The sequence below is a fragment of the Hakea prostrata genome, chromosome 11, assembly GCF_041222555.1.
Source record: "Hakea prostrata isolate BN-2017 chromosome 11, UWA_Hpros_2, whole genome shotgun sequence".
Lineage (NCBI taxonomy): Eukaryota > Viridiplantae > Streptophyta > Magnoliopsida > Proteales > Proteaceae > Hakea > Hakea prostrata.
Window position 1 is genome coordinate 10,937,901 of NC_142610.1, and position 21,992 is coordinate 10,959,892.

At 36.5% G+C, this 21,992-nt stretch overlaps 1 protein-coding gene and 1 pseudogene across 2 annotated transcripts; both read left to right on the forward strand.

Moving 5' to 3' along the window:
• Nucleotides 1-2,596: 2,596 nt before the first annotated feature.
• Nucleotides 2,597-14,983, forward strand: LOC149000070 (Acyl-CoA N-acyltransferases (NAT) superfamily protein). 2 transcript variants are annotated; one of them, XM_089139796.1, is made up of 4 exons: nt 2,597-2,676; nt 2,774-2,943; nt 8,303-8,425; nt 14,595-14,983. In XM_089139796.1, the coding sequence occupies exons 2-4, from the start codon at nt 2,790-2,792 to the stop codon at nt 14,810-14,812; spliced, it is 495 nt and encodes a 164-aa protein (XP_088995922.1). In that variant the 5' UTR covers nt 2,597-2,676; nt 2,774-2,789; the 3' UTR covers nt 14,813-14,983. The 2 variants fall into 2 exon arrangements, with proteins under 2 accessions (XP_088995922.1, XP_088995923.1); XM_089139797.1 differs by having other exon boundaries at nt 2,629-2,676; nt 2,750-2,943.
• A 4,378-nt stretch (nt 14,984-19,361) lies between these two features.
• LOC149000071 (glycerophosphodiester phosphodiesterase GDPD2-like) lies at nt 19,362-20,674 on the forward strand (annotated as a pseudogene).
• The last annotated feature ends 1,318 nt before the right edge of the window (nt 20,675-21,992 follow it).

A 21,992-nucleotide genomic window follows, 5' to 3' on the forward strand; every position in this document is an offset into this window, starting at 1 on the left:
AAATAGTGTTGGGTTTGGATGTTTTGTATTCTATGAGTCCATATAATTATAATTGAGTTGTATTTGTAATTGAAATAAAGATTTTATTAATTAATAGTGTTAGGTTAAAATTGTAATTATATTGAGATTAAGGTTTTAGATTTCCCAATAAAAAGTATTTGTGGGATAATTTATGCGAATCAATCCCTATAGGGATTTGCCCATCTCAAGAACAAGGATTAGAGGCAAGCAAATGGTATCATTTTATAGGTGTAAGAGTGGTGTGAGGTTTTCTATAAATAGTGGAATCTTTTTTTTTATTTTTATTATTTTTAATGGAGATAGATAAGGTTTTGCTGAACAATGTTAAATTCCTCTTTATATGTTTTGATTGTGTTCATCTGTGTTCATCTGTGTTCTTAGGTATGAACTTGTATCCCTAATAAATAGGTAATTTTTATAATATGTTTTATAGTGTTCTTATTAAATAAAGGTGTGGGCGCATGCGCTTCTAGCACATTGGAAGGCAGCCTCTTGTTAGAGGCCTAAAGTCCTAGGAGGTCTGTGGTTAGATCCTCCATTCCCTCCACATCCCCCCCCCCATCCCATCCCATCCCATCCCATCCCCTCCCCAGAGGGCCTATGGGCCCCAATCATGATGATTAGCATCCATTTTGTCAAAAAAATTATTAAATAAAGGCGGTTAGAGCATAGTAAAGCTTTGATTTTGTTATGTTGGAAAGGCTTACTTATTAGAGATCTAAAGTTCAAAAGATCCCACTTGCCAATGTAGGGTAAACGACATTATGTAATACCCGCATCTCGTATATATAAAACTCTCTTGTTTCAAAACAAATTTTCCGCCGCCACTCCCAAGTATTTGCTCGATTGCATTTTACCCCTTTTTGGTCAATTTTGATCACGGTTTCTTCCTCTCATGGGTTAATGAGCTATCCTGTTGGTGAGGTTTCTCCTCTCATGAGGGATTAAGCTATAGATTTAGGAATGTTTAGTCCTCACTTTTGGTCTTTAGCTTCTCATTTTGACTACAATTCATTCACACATGTAAGACCCAATGGTCGATCTCCACTCTCTAGTTAAATGAACCATATAATGTTGATACTTGGAAATCGATGGAAAGTAAAGTGAAATTTGGTGACCAAATATAAAACAATTTAGAATTAATTATACAATCACATAGATTAATAAATACAAATACAAATGATTATAAAATTTGTCAATTTCTTTAATTAAATTTCTCTTGCAACCAAATGAAATATTAAGTTAAATCATGGTTGCGCTTGAGGATTTGGCTAACTTGAAGTCTTAACATTAGTCCAACTAAAATTTGGGCCTTATTTTGCAACCCTATCCCACTCTCAGAGTTGAAAACCTTGACTTAGATTCTACACGAGGTCAAGTCTAGATCATTGTGCTGCCCTCACACCCAACCCCCCGCCCCCCACCCCCCCACAAAAAAAAAAAAAAAAAAAAAAAAACAACAACAAAACCATGGCTTATCCAATCTAATGATGATTGGAGACTATGGAGAGCATTGATAATAGGTAAACAATCCAAACAGATATGTAAATCAATAACTCTTAGAGAAGAGCCTAGAATAATGCATCTCTAATGGTTTCAAATTCAACTAAATATGTTTAAAAACTATGTTCAAACTTGATTTGAGTTGCCACAAAACCACCATTATAATCCCAAGTGATGCAACCTCTACCTCCTTTTTGTGTAATGTTTTTCTAGAATCATTTACAAAGTTTTGAAAGAAAGCAAGTTCTTCAGAGATGATATGGTTAGGTTTTGGATAAAGATCTCCACAAGCTTTTTGAGACTCAATGGTCTCCATGTTGTGAAGTTATATATCTGCACATAGATAGGTAAAAGTAGTCATTGTATGTATTAGAAAAACATCCACCCCTCGAAAAAAAGCTACATTCTTAGTATTCCATATACACCAAACTAAGACACTTCATATCTGATTCACCAAAGTAAGATTGCCACAACTATTGAAAGACTACTTTGATAAGTTTCATCCAATCATATAAATTAGATTGTAGGAAGTCAGATGTATTAATATAGAGGGGGTATCTCCAACACTCTTTTGCATGCATGATGACAAAAAACAAAGCATGACATACATTCTGCAAACCATGACCACAAATAAGACAATGTGAGGTAAGTGAAACATCCATAAACAAAAAAAAGAGCTCCCAATTGCAATAGTTTCATATGAGGATCGCCACATAAAATGTTTAATTTTAAAGAGAGTAGGAATTTGCCAAATTTGTTTCCAATATTTGATGATGAGGAAGAAGAAGCTACATAATTACCTTGAGTATCAACCATGGCTAGACATTGATGATATGCAGACTTCATAGTGAAGTTAGCATCTTTTGCTTTATCCCAAATCCAAGAATCCAAACTTACCCCTCCCAAAGATGGTTGGAATTATCTCTCGTTTAATATAATTGTTGTTTTTTTGTTTTGACAAAAAAAATAAAAATAAAAAAATGGTTGCATTAAGCTTAGGAGGTTAAAATTCCATCCTCTCGTGGGTCATGCGGCGGACTAATCCGTCCAAATAACGAAAGGCATAAAACAATTTAACAATCCCTCTCTCTCTCCTTTTGCCTTCCCGGCCTGAGTTCCTTTCTCCGAAGAAGAAGAGTTCTATACTTCTATGTAAGACTTTGAGCAAGAAAATCCAATCAAATTGAAGTTCTTGATTTTGATTGCTTTGTTTTCACGGCTGCAGTATCTTCTTTCCATTTTAACGCAGATCAGAGTGGGGTAATATGGGAGCTGGTCGTGAAGTTCAAATCTCATTGGATGCAGTCAGAGACAAGAACTTGATGCAGCTGAAGAAGCTCAACGTTGCTCTATTCCCTGTTCGTTATAACGATAAATATTACGCTGATGCCCTCGCTTCTGGCGAATTTACAAAGCTAGGTCTGCTTCTTCTGGGTTTTTTTTTTATTGTTTATCTTTCTTACTCCCTTTTCGTTGTTGCTTACCTTCCATTAGTTTCCATTTTACTTAGATGTTGGGGTTAATAATTTTATTCCTGGATGATGATGTAGGTCTATGGGTTGGATTATTGGCATTGGATTATATAGTTTGAGGCTTGAGGGTTTTTCCTTTTTGGATTTTTTTTCTCTTCTGATGAATATGTCCTGTTTTGGGTGAAAGACTGGTGGGATTTTTAGGTTATGTTTGTAACTTCTAAATTTGGGGTTTGGTTTGGGAGATTCAGTGCGTTTTTGAGCCATTATCGTTCGTCAGGTGAATTTTAGTTTTACACTTTGTATGAAACGACATTTTTATGATTTTTTATGATTTCCTCTGTGGCTTATAATAAGTATGAAATGTTTTTGTATTGCCAATTGACTAATCCCTACTCTCTTCGTTTTGTTTCTTCTTCTGTGGCTGTTAGTATGGCAATGCGGTTTTTCCCTATCAGCCTTTTCATCATATATACTCTGGATGAATGTTTGGATAACTTTGCAAGACATACATATTTAAATTAATGATTAGAATTTTCTTTATCACAGTAATATGCAAAAAGTGTTGTCTTGAAGGGCTCAGTAGTTGCCTTAACAATATACTGTATAAGGAACAGAGGGATTCAGATTCCATAGGAGATTCAAAATTTCTCTGTCTGCCGTAGAGGAAGACGTTGGCTATGAAGCTCTACAATATTAAATGCAAACTTACAAAAGTGTGGGTGTGCTACCTTGCTTGATAATTGTGGACCTCCAAATATTCACTGATTGTGATCCACGGATTATGCCAAGAAAGAAGTGAAATCTCTCGCTTCTGAAGCTTGTCTTAGTTATGTTGATATGAGATATCCTTAAAAAAAGTTACATGGTCACTTTCCGATGAAATTGACTTGTATATAGATGCTGAATCAAACCTTTTAACGTAAACATTGACGAAGGTATTCTGAAAGACTTAGTACATGCGACAAGACCTTCCAAGCTTACGGGCATTAAGAAGAAAAAATCTCAGCATTTAGCATTCTAAATGCAAAAAGGATAATTTTTGGTAGGTTTCTGTTTAAAAAGAAAATACAATGTAGAGAAGATTCTGACTGACCATTGTTGCTGATCTAATTCTAGAATGTGACCAAGAGAAGTTTTCAGCCTATTGAATTTGCCAAGTTTGTGGTGGTAACTTTTTTTTTTTGGGGATGAATGCGGTGGTAACTTATAACTGCTGCACGTAGGAAGTGGGTGGGTCTTAGCCAGTCACTTTTCTTCTTGAAGCAAGAGTGTTATAACTTAAATTCAGGGGGCTATTATCACAGACATCTTGAAACACTTCCATTTGATGCCCTTTTAATGTTTGATTGTTGATTCTGGGGTTTTAGAAAAAGCTATCAGAGAAAGCATCTAATTCTGGCTTCCTTAAACTGTGTTGTTTTCATGATCGCGGTGTAAACGCTGGAGTTGATGTGAGTAGAAGTGGTAGGGGATGAAGGTGCAAAAAAATACCATTACTTGGTTCTCCCTTATTCTCTGGGTTGGTGACAATTGAGTTACCTTATCGAATTTTCTTTACTGCATAGGCAGATGTTGATATTTTGACTCTCGGTCTTCTATAATCCATTAGCTAACTCAACTTGTCTCCAATGAACCCGATCTTGTCTATGGATCTTCCTTCATGGATTGGACCAGGATAGGCTGAGACTATTTGTATATTGGTACTTGTCTTAGATTAAGAGAATTTATCCTTTATTGGGAAATTTACTAAATTTTTTTACTCTAACCCATCAGATATCTACTGCAACCCTTCGAGAGCATTCTAGTTTTATAGTTTGTTTCCAATGGACATCTCAAATAACTTCTCCACTTTTTTATGTTCTGGGTCTAAAGTGTAGATAAAAGGAGGGTTTGAATGTCAGGTCGACATTTGCCATTGTAAAACTGTAACCACATTTTGCACCTCAGCGCACTAGTGAGGCCATGGCATGTCTTGTCTTGGTACAAGAAAAATTGAGGTTTTTATTTATTTATTTTTATGTTATATTTGTAACTTCGATCTCGACAGGATCTTGAACCTTGTATGTGCGCAAACATGCTGGAATCACTTTCTCAATTTTTCTTTATTTTTCAAACCAAAACAAACTTTTTAAAATGTTTTATATCACTTTGAAAGTAAAAATCATTTACCTTCAGAGTATAATTTCTGGCGCTGTGAGGCTGTAGATTGAACATGGTGATTAACCAACATATTCTGTCCAGTTTATATTGATGCTAGGTATTTCACATTGATGTTGCACAAAAATATATTGTTATAAACCAGAAAGACAAAATAATGTATAAACAGAAAATTGAACACCACGAGGTTGTAGATCAGCCTCCAACATCCGGAAAGTAAAAATATCACCAGCTAACATTTTTATTGTATGGACACGATAATGTTAACCAAAGACATTCAAGATGAGGTCCCCTGGAGTATGCTTTTTGCGGATGATATTGTGTTGATTGATGAGACCCAAGTGGGGATTAATACCAAATTAGAATCATGGAGAGTAGCTTTGGAATCAAAAGGCTTTAAACTTAGTAGATCGAAGACATAATATCTAGTTTGTAACTTTAGTCATGATCGGGCAAATGATGAAGTGGTGATACTTGACGATAAAGAGATTCCTCAGAGTGATTGTTTTAGGTACCTAGGTTCAATCATAAGTAAAAGAGGTGATTTAGAAGATGAGGTTTCCCAAAGAATTAAAATAGGGTGGATGAAGTGGAGAGGTGCATCCGGGGTCTTATGTGATCGGCGTGTTCCATTAAAGCTTAAAGGAAAATTTTATAGGACCGTTGTCCGACCAGCTATGATGTACGGTGCAGAGTGTTGGCTGTTAAAAAGAATCATATAGATAAACTCAGTGTAGCAGAAATGAGGATGCTAAGATGGATGAGTGGCAAAACTAGGATGGATAAGATAAGAAACGATCATATTAGAGTTGGTCTGGGAGTTGCTCCCATAAGTGATAAGCTTAGAGAAAGTCGTTTGAGGTGGCACGGCCACGTTCAACGGAGACCTATAAATGCTCCTGTTCGGAGAAGTGATATAATCCATATTGAAGGAACTAGAAGAGCTAGGGGTAGACCTAAGATAACCTTAGGAGAAGTGGTGAGAAAGGATATGTATAGCTTAGGCCTTGTATCTAGCATGGCCTTGAACAGAACCGATTGGAGGGCAAGAATCCATGTAGCTGACCCCATTTAGTTGGGAAAAGGCTTATTGTTGTTGTTGTTGTTGTTGGACACGGTAATGTTAATCGGTTGTGTAATGCCTGCAGCAGTGCAGGGAACACTGAAAATGTGTGCAGGAGAATTTAGTGAATGGGGGATTTCTAAGTTCATGGGAGGCTGGTGGTAATTTTGCATGGTTCTCTATCTAGGTGCAGGATCCACTGGGCGGGAAAAAGTTGTTCCTGTATCTGTTCTATTTGGTGAAATCTTTCCTAGAAAGAAGCAATGAATCTCTTAGGAGTGATTTGGAAACCCCACCAACAGTATATTTCAGCATTTTGAAACTATGATGTGGCAAAATCCAAGCAAAGGAGGTAATTTCTCCTCCTACCGGTTGAAACAAGCGAATTTTTCGTTGTAAATGTTGACTTGGGAGATGTGGTATTTATCAGGACTGAAAGGTATCCTTTACACAAAACAATATAAAAGGTGCTGGAATGTTAGCAGATTCTTATTTCACCTCACATTCCATTTCATTAGCATCAAAACCTGCAAAAAGTAGAGAAATCTTGCTGGGATTTTGTACTATGATCAGCACCCAATCCTGTTCAAATCATCACCTTAGAATTGAAAGTAGCATACCAAAAGATCAGCTGAAGATGATGGCAGGCCAAGTGGAATAGAAAACTTAGGGAGAAACGGCATTGCAGGTGGCCAGGCACTGTTCGGTCTTCAGGATCTTCAGGAGAACATTCTCTAGCCTGTTATGTTATGCTATTTTGAACTGTGATAAGACGACTTGTTTCTCACCCGAGCCTCACAAAGCTTCCCACCGGTCAGCACAGATTCTTACTGGTAGTTTGCTGCTTCTCACAGAACATCACAGCAAAGCAAAGCTTCATATGGTGTTCAAATTGTTACGGAAGAAATCTGGGTTTCTTATCTGTGACTTGAGGAATAATATAATGAAAGCTTTCCTTGCATAGGAATGAGTTTCTGACAACTTAAGCAAGTCTTTAAACTATAAATTAACTATAACTTAACTAAGAAGCTGGAATTTGAAGAACACCTGTTGGACCTTTTATAATCAAGTAAAATAAAAGGAAAAATCTAACTTGATGAAACCCCTTCATTGATATGGTAAGATTCCTAGTTTCAAGAATCTAGAAGATATAGCAACTGTAAGCTTTATGATCTTCACAACTGAAGCCTGTGCTGATTCCAAGGAATGCATTATCTCCATAAGCAGGCAGCTGTAGACCAAAGATTGGGACCTGAAATTAGGAAATAGACTAACCTTCCGTTCCCTGGATTGTTTAGCTGTAACAAAAAGACATGTATGATCTGGCTTGAGTTGGATTTAGGCAAAGCTAGTCCTTGAATAGCTGTAGGCAGTTCTTCCTTTCTGTCTTCTTCAGTCTGCCCCAGAACCTCAAATGACATTTTTCTTTTCATGGGAACAAAAGAAGATTACAATAACTTGACTAAATGCATAGTTGTCAAAGTGTCGGCTAGGTGATAAAGCATTCTATTGAGGGCAAAGCGAGCGTACACCTTTTTTTAAGCCAAAAAGTGTCTACTTTGGTTGGTAAAGTGTCACTTTGGCCTCCTATGTAACACCTTTATATGCCTTTACCAAATCAATACACTTTTTTTTCCCTTGTTTTTTAAATTGATTTTTTACTTCAAGTCACTCAATTTAAGCCAAGGAATTGACAACAATATACTGGTTACATATTTTGATATTAGTCTTTAACAGCGTTTTCCCCCTAGTATTTATAATTATGTTTTATATGTCAGCATGTTGTGAATTGTAAATTTGTTGTTTAAGTCTTCAACAACAATTTTGTATGCCATTATATTGCAATTTGTTACCTATGAGGCAATTACTAATAAATATGATTGATATATTAAAAAAATTAATATTTAAATGTGATTTATATAGCTTAAACACTGCTTAGGCAACACTTTTGCAGGAGCTTAACTGCTTTGGAATTCCTACTGCCTTGAAAACTATGATTAAGTGTTTAAAACTGTTGCATATTTTTTTTGTGCAAGCAGTATGGAATATTGAAGTTCTTCAAAGATGTTTCTCTTTTGTGCAGCATACTACAGTGACATTTGTGTTGGTGCAATAGCATGTCGCCTCGAGAAGAAGGAATCTGGTGCTGTCTGTGTTTATATAATGACCCTCGGAGTCTTGGCCCCATATCGTGGTTTGGGGATAGGTAAGCATGCAGTTTTACTTCTATTGTGTTGTATTTGGGGAATTCTGTTTCCTTTTGAGCATCTGCTGGAAAATTTTATGTTTTGGTGTCTTTTTTTTTTTGGTTTTTATGTTCATGAATGTTAGTTGTTGCTTTTGTTTTTTGGTGTTTCCTTTAGATGATATCATGGAGGGTTATGGATATGGGATTTGCCCCATCTAGGTTGTACATTAACCCACAGGCTTAAGCTGTGAACCCTCAGCCTTTTCTCAACTAAATAGGGTTGGCTACATGGGTCCTAGCAAAGACAAAATAATAAAGATAAAGAAGAAAATAAAAGGAACACAAAAACAACCATAACGACAAATCATATTATACAAACTAACTGGGGTTGGCTGCATGGATCCTTTCTCTCCATCTGCTTCCAGGCATGAAGAACCCTTTGTCTGCTATCAAGGAATTGATTGATTTTTTATCCAATCAAACTACAAGCTCTGGATTTTATTGTTTTTATTCTTTAATTTAAAAAAAAAAATCTTTGTTTTTCCTCTATCTTCCTTTCCATTATTCAAGTCATGCTCTGCAAGTCATTTTTATTCCGAATCTGGAAGTCTGTATGTAGGAGCTTTTGATGTGGATTAGAATTAAAAAAAATTCACCCATAATAAGTTCAAACATTCTGAAATTTTTAATAGTTGTTCTTACTGTGCATCTGAATATTGAATTGATTAACTAGTTTTAGAAAACTGCTCTTGCTGACTTTTATGCTTTGTTCAGAACCAACTGTTCCTGTTATTTTTACTCTGATTTCTATTTTGGAGAGGATTGCACTGGTGGCTGTATCCTAGTACATGCATTTGGACAATAGTTTTAAATCTGTCCATTAGACTTATCTGGGATTTCATCTATTCTTCTACTCTATTTTTTACTGAATTCAATATTCATTATTAGCCCCATCTATCCATCTGAATTTATTGTGTGGTCCTCCCTAACATGAATTTGTTTTCTGAAAGATCTTGTTTGTTGGTACTTTTTTGAATTTTGATTTATTCTTTTTAAGAGCTGATTGGTTTTTTTGGGGCTTAGTAAGATGTCAAAATTTATTCAAGCATAAAACCAGGCAAGATAGAAATCCATTATGTGAGGGTGTTTCACCTATTGAGTAGTTGACATATTGCTGGTCTGCCATTCCCTGCAGCTGACAAATGGCCTTCCCATTTATTTTGTGGGATATAAATATTACATCAGATTATTGAAAGTTCTGGTTCAAGGATTTTATCTTTAGTTTTGGAACTCAACAAAGATGATGATCCTTAAGTTTCATCATGGGGCAGCTTGACCATCATTTTAGAATCTGTACATATCTCAGTCCGTTTTTGCCCTAATTTGATTCACGTTTCATACCTTTTACTGTGTCATTCTGTTGCTAGATGCTGCTAAGAGAAAACAACCAACAACATTTCTGATAATCAATAGAGGACAGTAAAGGGACGAGTCATAAGTATTTAAGCTATTCTGGAAGCTAAATCAGTGTGATATAATGTCAAAACTTAAGATTAGATTTTTAGGATCTTCTAAAGTAGTTCCAGCACTCAATTGGGGTTTCTAGTGTTTCAAGTTTCAAGTTTCAACTAGGGTTTTGGCTTTGGAGGGATTGAAGGTTAGGGTTGCTGGTTCAGCTCTTCAAAACTGAATTCTAATAAAACCTTCAACTAGAATGGACTCTATTTGCTGGAACTCAAATAAATATTGAATTCTGAAATCTGCAAAAATTCTGCAATTCCTAAGGTTGAAGAAGTGCAAAAATTTTCAAATTAGGGTAGTAGGGGTTGGCTTGGCCAATTGAATGAGGGCTTATGCTCAGGGGTTAGGTGCGATCCTAGGGAGGGGTGAAATAGGTTTAAGAGGGGCTGAGGAGGTAGGGTTTTGAGAGGGAGTAGCCTGCTGCTGCCGCAAGACAGAGCAAAAGGGGGAGGGCTTTGTCTGCAAGGGGAGGGGATTGGGGCTGTTAGGGCAGAAGGGAAAGTGGGAGGGGTGATTTGTGATGGAGGTTGGGCTGGTTTTGGAAGTCAGGGGTTGAGGGGATGGGCCTATGAAGGCTGCGGACAGAGTGCTAGGGGATTAGGGTTTGGGGTGGTGGTCTTGACTTACTTGAAGGGTGGTGAGCTTGCTGGAAAATCTGCAGAGGAACTTGAAGATGATGAAGGAATCTCAAAATTGGAAATAAGAGCACTCTATCTCAGCCGCAAGGTTTCAAGGGGAATCCCACGACTTTCTCAAAGCCAAATCCTCAAACTCAAATCAATTCATTAATCAAGAGTAACTTTTCAAGACAGACTTAGGCTATTTATAGCCACTCAAACCCAACTAAACTCAAAGACTCTTTCCTAATTTAAAACAAACTCACAATAAGACTTCCAAAAAAGAAATCTCTTTCCTAATTTAAGGCACCCCAAAATAGGACTTCTTAATAGGAAATATCTTGACTCTTAAAGCAAATTGACACTTACCATAATTGGACCCTAAAACCAACTCAAACTCCTTAAGATAAAATTTCCTGTAAATTAGGAGTTCTATCCTAATCGACTAGTAACTCGAATTAGTAATCAATTACCAATAAGAACTCAACCTCCAAAACTCTAAATTAAGAAATAAAACTGAATTAACGAATTAAATTGGACTTGGTCACCATTAATACTCTATCTAGGAGTAGGAATGTCCACTCTACCTCTAGGATGGATTCGGCTCTTCTTAGTTGGGCCCTTGCTCATGGGCCCTAATTGGGGGGCTGGGTAGGGCTGGATACATCTACAGTACCAACAGTTTCTATAAAAATGTTTCCGGGCAGCCATGTAGGAAAACACAAAATCCAAGCTGTCCTTGGGGGAATTTTCTTCATGCACACAATATACTCTCGTTTTCATGAAGAGGAGTCTGTAAGAACATCTATTTCTCATTGGTGAATCTTCCCTAACTTATGGAGTGCTTGTCCCTTGGACTTCAGAATAGGAAATACTCTTCATAGTTTCATTTCAGATTTTGTGTCCTGTTTCTGTAACCTAAATGGAGTTAATAAAAAAAAAAAAGTGTATGCCGCACTCCTAGGGTATTATTTGTGTGTTCTTGTACATAAAATGGGATCGGAAAAAGATAAAAACTGTTGTATACAGGCTCAGAAAAAATGGTGGGTATTTTAAAAATTCATTTTGCTCTTCTTCTTTCTTCTTCCTGTGTCACCTTTTCTTGATTGTTTTGAAGATTTGAGTCTTTTCCTAATAGACACCTAAATAGCCAATGGGTGTGCCTATTCGAAGACTTGTTTGCTTGGCTAACAGACAAGCCTTGTGGGAAAAGACATATTTGAGAGCATTATTTTCAGAGACAGCCTTAGTGGTGTCTTTCTCTCCTATATGCATAGAGGATTTCTTGTTCATTCTCCAATTTCGTTTTGTAAACGTCCTTTGGAATATTCTTAGTTTATGCCACTGAATTATTGAATGTATCCATCTGACTCCCTTTCTAATCACATTGGAACTGCAACCTGTGTGATTTGAGAGTTGTGTTGTTTTATCTTGGAGGTATGAGAATGCTCAATCTGGATTGTAAAATTGGAGCATAATAAATCTTAAGGAGAGCATTGTTTGATGCGACTCAACTTTTACTGTTTACCATCTGGGTGTTGAGTATGTATATTGATGTACTTATTTTTACAAGGATATTTTAGTCCTATGTTATCTAAATAAATCTCATGCTTACTGCTTATTATATATACTTTTTGCTTTATAATATCTGCCAGTCTTATTTTTGTTCCAACAAACTACCAGATAGAAAACAAAACGTGGCTGAGAAACAAAACCCAAGATTAAAATGCTGTCTGCCGTTTATACTGCATAATAGACTATTAAATTGGCAGAAAAGTTATCTGGAATCTTCGGATTACACTACTAGAGGTACATCCTTGATGGATTGAGCTTGTCTCCGAGGACTATAACGTCCAGAGGGTGCATTCCATGAATGGGCTGTGCCTTACACTTGCTCATAGCTGACTTGGCAGACATCAAGATGTTACTGGAGAAAATTGGATGGGTTCTTCTGCTTTTTTCATTATACATGGAGATTTTGAGGTTGCTACTGGTATTTCTTAGCTTTTTAATTTTGGTAAGATGACTGCCACGGTTAACTGCAGATCACGGAGATAATTTACAAAATTTTCCACCTAAGCTGATTGAGGGTTTTAGGCATGGCATCTGAGAGAAAGAGAGCTAATTCAGTGGGTCCTGCCCTCTTTTTTTTTTTTTTTTTTTGGGGGGGGGGGTGGGAAGTGGAGGAGGGAGGGGGAGAGGTGGGTAGCGTTGGGCTGGTGAGGTTGCACTCTTACCAAACCACCTCCCCCCCCAACACACATACACACACACACCAAAAAAAGAAAAAAAGGGGGAAGGTTTAGGGTTGCACTGAATGTTTTTTTCTTCAATGACCTTGTGATGTGGTCTCAAATGAATGAGAGCCAGTTGATCAAGATGTTTTCAGAGAACCAACTTAAATGGCTCCAAGAAAGGGATTCATGGAAAATTGGAATTTGGGCTAGGATGTCTTTAGAATAGAAATAGGGGGTCTCTCAGAAAAGGTCGATAAGTGTGTGCTATAGGATTTGGCTGCTGTGATAGTGAAGGCTAGAGAGGTCGTGTGGCAAGTTACGGAACAAGAAATCTCTGTAGAAAACGTTGTCACAAAAATGTTTCACAGTGATGTGGGGTGGGAGTCTTGGATCTAGAAATTCTGTGGTGATGGGTATGAAACCTGGAGGGAGTGTAAGTGATGGTGTGGGAGGTGATTCCTAAAGTGTGGTGATGTTTTCTGATAGGTAAATTGCTCTAGATCTAAGCTCTTGTCAGTAAGGCTTTTGGGAGTATGAAAACCTTGCCGGTTTCCAGGTTAGAGATGTTAGAATGGGCTGAAAGCTTGAAACTTGGAGGAAATATAGGTAATAATATAGGGATATGATTTCCAAGTTTGACTGTAAATTGGCAGAGATGCAGTTTCTTGTTTCTGGGGTTAAAATTAAAAAAAAAAATAAAGTGGGCCATATTGAGTTCTGATCTCAAGCAGTGATTTTTTGGGGGGGGGGGGGGGGGGGGACTGTAATAAGTTGTGGAGCAGCTGGGATGGATAAATGTAGGCTGAATCTTCAATCAAGACATGATCTGACTTGTCTTCACCAAGAACCAAGAGTCGCAGCAAAGCTGAAATATCGAATCTATTAGACCGTACCTCCTCCGATCTAGTTAGGTGAGGGGGTATTTACTATCTTACAACTGAAAAGTTCTATGAAATTAGAACTTGAAATCCTGACTTTGAACTATAGAACAGCAGACTAATGATTTAGCAAGCTGAACAGTGGCTGTTTTACATGTAAGGAAAGACTGAAATTAAAAATGCTTAATTGAAAACCCTAAATTACTTTGCTGTCCCTGAATTAAAAGTTTGGCCAAATTACTATACTGCCACTGAAATTACACGCACACACACAGACGTGCATTTTTGTTCTTTGAAAAAAAGAAGTGCAAATACTTTCAGTGCTGCCTAGGGGCTTCACCTGGGTTCTAATTGCTGGGCAGCAAATCCGATGGTTCTAATTAGGGGCTGGATCTGCATCATCTTGACCTTCGTTGTGAATATTTCAGATTATTGCAGTACTGGTATTTTCTGATTGAAAGTTACCCCCCCAAATTTTTTTCTGATTGATATGATCAGTGGCCGGGGGGCTACAAGGGGGAGGCCACTAGATGTATTTTAAAAAATTATTAATTTACTTTATATGATCACTTGGACCGGTGGGGGAGATGATCATGACTTGGGGACAATGACCGTACAAATGATCATTCAAATAATTGAATCTCAGTCTATCTGTTTCTGTTTATATTTCATGGACTAGTTTTCCAATTGATATGATTATGAGCCAGTTTTCAGGTTTATGTTGATCAATTTCACCACGTTAGAAAATTAAATTAAAAACATCAACTACTTTCTGAATTGCTGAATAATTTCTTTTCATAGAAGATAAATCTTACCAAGAATTTAACTTAAAATAGGAGCTTATCAGTTCCTGGAAAGATGTAGAACATAACTTGGAGAATCTCTATTTTCCTAGCATGTTGAGCTAAATTATTTGGTTTTGGGTTTGATGCAGGCACAAAGCTGTTGAAAAACGTTATAGATCTCTGCTCCAAGCAAAACATTATGGAGATTTACTTGCATGTGCAGACAAACAATGAGGATGCCATCAACTTCTATAAGAAATTTGGGTTTGAAATCACAGACACCATCAAAAACTACTATACAAACATTACACCACCTGACTGTTATGTAGTTACTAAGGTCATTGATCGACCTCAAACAAAGAAATGACATGTGTTTAAACCTTCGCTTAGACGAAATCTTATCTTAGAATTGGTTTGAAATTTGGGATGCCTTACAAAGTTGTAGAGATGGAAATTTTGGTTCAAGTGTTGGATTGGATAACTTGCCATATTTCCTGTATATTTTGTTCTTGCTCAAAAAGTTGTTCTGATCTGAAAATGGGTTCTCATGTGTCCAAACTGTTGGAAGTTTAGTAGCTTGGAATTGGCGTGAGAAATGGTTCTTTGTGGACTGTCTTTAACTCAACAAGCTATTAGAAGTCTAAACTGCTACGCCTAGAAAGTATATCTAGATTGGCACATTGTTTTGCCTGCATAAATTGGTGATATGGTCAGTCTTGATCATATAGATAGATTCAACTAGGGATGCAATAGGGTTTGGTTGGTCTAGGTTTCTTAAAACCTTGGCTTATGCCTAAATGCCCTAGTTGTGTTCTAACTTTGATCTTGTCTTTATGGCACTGGCTGGGCCAGTCCATGGTACACGCTTTAACTTGATCCCTGTCTTAACCCTAACTTTGATCATATTGTTGCTCTTTTTTTTGACCAAAAATAACCCTCAAGGTAGTAGGGTGGGATTGAGCTAGGCTATGTTGCGTTTGGTAAAATACTCAACTGTAACTCGACCCTTTTCCTAGTTAGGGTTAGAGTTTTGAGCTTGAAGGAGCTCAGAGTGGGCTGATGTAGGTTTTGGTCATTAAGGCCAAACATTTTTTCTGGATGAAAACCCCAAATTGAAAGAAAGCAAGGAATGTATGAGAACAGCTTGTTGGTAGGGGGGGGGGTGTGTCAGCTGACTTCACGGCAATGGCGGAGAGCCTAAACTCCATGCAACGACAATTAACTTGTTCCTTGGGGTGTCCAAAACTAGGGGGTGGTGAAGCATTTGAACCTAGCACAGACATCAAACCAGATGATTTTCTAAATCAAGTACAAAGATTTGGAGTTCAAACTACATCTTCTAAGGTTCCGCTCCCACCATAGGTAAGACGATGACATTTGTTTTCTAGTGTTTAGAATGTTACACAAGTGCACATTGCAATTAAGTAGTAAAATTTGAGTGAGGGTGTTGTAACCACGAAGAATTATTTTTGATTTTCAATGTAAAAGGGGTACTAATTATAACAAAATTAACAGAAGATCAATATACTAATTAAGGACGGACCAAAGAAGTACACAAGAGATTCTAAAATGGTAGGCACACAATAGGTAGAAACTCAATCAATGGTAAATATGATGGGGGTTTAAATTCTCCGTTCTTGAATTTGGGCTATGAATGCTTTAGCAAAACTATATAACAAAACAAATGAGAGAACCTATATCAAAGTTGTGCACAAGACTCTTCCGATTTGTTTATACATTCATCACATTACTTTAGTTCCACTATATTTTATAGAGAATTAAATTAAGGATGTCACGTTATATCTGGTTCCATTGAGGGCTATGTGAGATACGCAAATATTTCTATCATACTTGCTAATTAACTTATTCTACACAAGAATTTTGCTAACACACATTATTTAATATTAGTTCTAGCAAGTTAAAACCACAACATTCATTTAAAGATGGCCAATAAACATATCAAATAAACTAGAGCAAAAGATTGAACACACTGATCGAACTTTGCTACAACAAATTGAATATTCACGCTCAATTATGGGATTAGGTACTCTATTAACTCATATTGAAGCCCAAGAACAAAGACGTTATTATAGGCATCATTGGAATACAACTAGCAAGAATAAAATAGGAAAATAGAACCAAATGTGGACGGATTTTTCTTGGGAGCAGCGCACGGTCCAGATGCATTTTGTAGTCCAGAGCAATCTGGACTCCAAAATGCATCTGGGCCTTTAACTGCTGGGAGTAGCGCTGCTTCCAAGCAAAATCAGGTTTTTTTTGCCTCTTTTCTTCTTTATTATTATCATTTCCTTTTCTTAGCTCTCCTCTCTTTATTCTTTATGTGTTAGGGTAATAACCAATTGTAGGATTTGGACACTTTCCCCTTGAGATTAATGGATGAGATTCTTTTGGCAATAAAAGAAAGTGTCGTACAATCATCTAGCAAAATTTGTTGATATAACTTGATGTGTCTGCAATTTTTGGCAAGAAAGAAATTGGAGGGTTTTCACACAAAAAACACTTAATCCTATGAAGGTTTATCTAGTTTAAATCAATGGATTGTAGCCTTAACGCTACAAAAGGTTGATGACACAAACCTTAATCTACCAACACAAAATAGTTATGAATTGCCACCAAATTTTGAAGACAATTGGTGCACCAATATACCATGAACTAATAATAATGTGATGATGTGTGTAGGGATACTTAACCAATGGTTAGGGATGGTAGGCTGGTCTATGAAGGTGGACATTTACAATCCATAATGCGTACGGTGGAGGTCTTGGAGGCAACACTTTTTGGATAACAAGCTGGGATAGAAAAAGCAACAAAACAAGGACTTGAAATAAGAGAGATAAGGAACAACCAACAGGGATTACCAACTCTCTTACCAAAGCCAATACTAGGGATATGGCCTCTAAGTGAAATATCTATGTTAATGAATGTTGCTTTTTTCTTTTTTTTTTTTGGTAACTAAAAGAGGGGATGCAGTAGCGGTGACCTAGCGCCCCCCAGCTATGCAATGATCAAACTTTTTATCAAGTGCGACCTATGCAAGCATTAGCCCTGTGCACTACCAGCTCAAGCATTGGCCTTGTCAGTAGAGCCCCACCGAAAGCCTAGTATAGTCCGCAGAAATTGGTAGCACTCATGCGCAGGCCAAAGAGCACAACTGTCCAATGCAAGAAACATAGGAGTAGAGGAGATTAGAACCTCGGACATGAGGTTTGCCAAACCACTTGGGAGTGAGCTTGTGACGATTAGACCACCATCGCCGGTGGTTAATGAATGTTGCTAAGACAACACAAACAGTTAAGTATGATAATTGCCCATCCCCAATGCTTCAATTTTGGTTTGAAAAATTAGCTACAACAGCATCAACTCCAACGGAAGACTGTAATGGAACTTTAGTTAACAGTTGTAAGTGCTTCAAGTAACTTAATGAATCTTTTTTCTTCTTTTATTAAAAAAAAAAAAAAAAAAAACTTGATTTGTCTACTTGAGCGAGCTAAATCTAGGAAACTATGCTGGAACATTACTGTAGCTTCATTGCAGAAAACTTGAAAGTTTTGATCTATGTTTACTTCCCATATCTCTTGTCATTTCTTTTTTAAACATTGTGCTTCACTTCTTAGAAGACCAATAAAACTAAGATTCAAAGATTACCTTGAACTCCCTGCAAAAAACAAAACAAAAAACCTGAATTAAGATAACATTAAGATACTTGGACTCTACATACAATAATTAAGTAAGAGCATTCACTAGGAATTAAGATAAAATTATTCTTAAACCATGCTATTTCAAGTGGAAAAAATAGAGTTACTAGCAACAAACACCAACTTCCCACCAAGTCACACATAGACGCACTGGAAAATGATCCCAAGAACCATCAGTAAACCTTGAAGAATCTAAAGGATGGTTTAGAGCTGGTTCAAATGGAGGCAAAATTTTTTTTTCGGACAAAGAGAAAAAGAGGTGGAGGTGGTTGACATCTTTAGGCTATTTCAACAAATAATACATTGAGATTGACAAAGAGGCTCTATATGAAAGAGGAATATTTGAGTAGGGAGACAAAGACTGAAGGCTTTTGAGACAATGAAGGCATGGAGTGAAATATAAATATTCTACATTTAAAGATTTTGTACTATTACATTGTATTTTGAGCAAATTGCACCTTTACCCTAAAATGGAGGCCTTAAAGCACCCCAAAATTGAATTTTCATTGGATAGATTAGTCAAATTTGTCATTGAAAACTGTTAAATCATTATTTATTAACTTTCAATTAAAAAATATCCATATCAAAATAAATAAAGAAACAATGATTTAACGATTTTCAGTGACAAATTGAATTAACATATCCAATGAAAATTTAATTTTGAGGTGTCTGTGCTTTTTAAACATAAAATGGTGTGCTAGCACTTTAAGGCCTCCATTTTGGTGTGCTAGTGCAATTTGCTCGTGTTTTTGATAGGTGGACGTGTGATTATTATTATGTTTTTATAGCCTTGAAGGTTGTTTTACAAATATATATTATTCTAATATTTATAGTACTTGTATATAAATTGAAAAAAAAAAAAAAGCTTTTCATTTTATTTATTTATTAGATACTAGAAAGAGAAAAATAAAGGATTTTGCTTTAGTGTTGGTCGATATCAAATCTAGAGGGGTAGTTGATGTCAAATCTCAAGTGTTTTTTTTGGTTTGTGGTTCAAAAAGTAAAAAAAGAAAAACGAAACCAGAACGGGTGGTAGAGATTCGACCACCAGGATTCATCGGACCGTAGGCAGCTTAGTGCTGCGCAAAATCCGAAAATTAATTAATTAGAATATCCAAAAAAAAAAAAAATCGAATATTCTTCATTTAATATAATCTCTCTCTGCTCTCTCTCTGTTTCTTGACTTTGTTGCTTCCTGTAATGGCTCTCAAAGCAGTTTATGTCTCCCACCTACTTTACCTCAATCGAGTGCGAGAGAAAGCCACTATGGTAGCAGTTTATCACCGCATGTTTTGTAAAATCATTGATGGAGGTAAAACTTCTAGCATGTTTTGTAATGTCAAAAAAGCATCCTTGAAATGGCCAAAGTTTCTTGTCATTGGCCACAGAGGGAGCGGAATGAACGTGTTAGAGTCATCAGATTCAAGGCTGAATCAAATTAAAGAGAATTCAATTCTATCTTTCAACAATGCGGGAAAATTTGCAGTTGATTTCATTGAATTCGATGTTCAGGTGACCAAAGATGATTACCCAGTCATCTTCCATAGACAACTTCATCATTACAGAACAAGAAAATGGTGAGATTTCAGAGAGAAGACTTACGGAGCTAACTTTAGCTGAATTCGTCTGCTGTGGACCTCAACCAGAGTCGTCAAATGTAATTCATCTTGCCTTTTAATTCGATTATGCTTTCTGGTTTTCTTAAGAACCATCTAAGAAACTGATATTGATATCTGATTCTTACTGACATTATTGAAAATTCAGGTTGGAAGAAGATTATTAAGAAGGGCTGAAGATCAGAGGATTTTGAGCTGGAAGGTTGGACAAGATGATGCATTATGTACATTGCAAGAGGCATTTCAGAATGTGAATCCTTCACTGGTTTCAACATTGAGTTGAAATTTGATGATGAGATTGTTTATCAAGATGAAGAACTCATTCATGCTATTCAAGTAATCTTAAAAGTGGTTTTTGAATATGTCAAAGAAAGACCTGTTATCTTCTCAACATTCCAACCTGATGCAGCAAGGTTGATTAGAGCGTTGCAGAGCATCTACCCTGTTTTCTTCTTGACTGATGGAGGGTCTGAAATTTATACTAATATGAGAATGAATTCATTGGAGGAGGCTTTAAAGCTCTGCTTGGCTTGTGGGTTGCAAGGGATTGTTTCAGATGTCAAAGCAATCTTAAGGAATCTAAGTGCTATAAACAATATCAGAGAAGCAAATCTTTCACTCCTAACTTATGGTGAGTTGAACAATGTGCCAAAAGCAGTTTACTTGCAACATCTAGCAGGCGTGAATGGGGTGATTGTAGATATGGTTCCTGAGATTTCAGCTTCAGTGTCTGCTTACATGGAACAGCTTAAGAAGAGCAAAGAAGATAACCTTCCTAAAGGGGATGTGCAGAGGAAAACACTACAAATGCAGAAATTCTTGCCTGATGAACTCTCATTGCTGCTGAAGTTAGATAGCTGACTTTAAGACCATGAAATCCTCTCCTCAGTGGGATTTCTCAAGGAGGAAAACACTTCCCAATGATAATCTTTGTATAATTATTTGATCTTTCTCACTTCAAGGACCAATGTATAGTGCCTTGTATGGGGCTATCTGTTCTGTATGTGTTAAAATGCATATATACAAGAAATGCATGACAATTGATCTGCTTATTAAAGTAATTGATTATATGTATCTCATGCCTACTCCAAATTTGGGTAAGTTGAAAAAAAAGAAATTATAAAGCATGGCATATTTTTTTTTGGATACTATAGGGAAGGCAAATACAAAATGTCAAATTTTTGATTAAAAATGATTTTGCTGAAACCTCAGGATCCAGATTACTCATACCAAGAATATAAGGAAAAAAAAAAAAAAAAAAAAAAAAACCAAAGACATCAAGAATGTCCAAAAACAATAGGTGAACAAATGAGGCTGAACGAAGCCCTCGCAAAAATAAAATCTTGAAGGGCAACCTAGGGCTAGCTTACTGGGGGTGTTGGAATGAAGCCCCCAGATCAAACCATTCACCTGTTTTGATTGCTGGAAGATTTAGTTTGAAAACAAGTACAAAAGACCTGCTCTATAATGAAGCATAGACTGGCATAACTAAATGTTTAAGAGAGGTATAAGCAAGCAATTAGAAGAGTTCTTTATTGTTTTATCTTTGTTTTTTCTTCATGTAATATAGGATAACATTTATTTGGGTCCTTGATTGATACTTCTTATTAAGTGCAACAACACTTGCTACTTCCATTTTCACGCACAATATGGCATTCAAGACCTGTTTTACGGCCCTCCTCAAAACATGTAAGGGTACATCCTTCTAAGTCCCCTGCACAGCCCCAACAATTTGGTCCCAGTTTCCCACCAATTTCACTTACTTCCTTCACTTCAGTAGCTGCACAGAAAAAATTAAAAGGGATTAGTCTTGCTTCTTCTCTTCACTAATATATGGATTTGTGTGTGTGTAAGAAACTCACCAATAGATTCAGCAAAGAAAATAAAAGAAAGGACAAAGAGAAAAGCCAAGTGAGGCCTAAGTGAAGCCATTTCTGTCAAAAGCTTTTGCTAGCAAAGTTGTTTGTCAAATTCTTGTATTGGTAAAGAACTATCATATCTTTGTGTATATATAGGCATTGTTAAGGTTATTGGTTTGTAATGGAGGCTTATAATTCTCTCTACCATCAAAAGAAATATCTAAATATAAACTTTTTGTTGAAAATTCAGTTTCTTTGTTTGAGAGATTAAAAAAGATTTGCAGTAGATTGGTAGAAACACATAAATAAGAACATTTAATTGAAAAAGGGAAAAAAATTATTTCACTTTTCTAAAA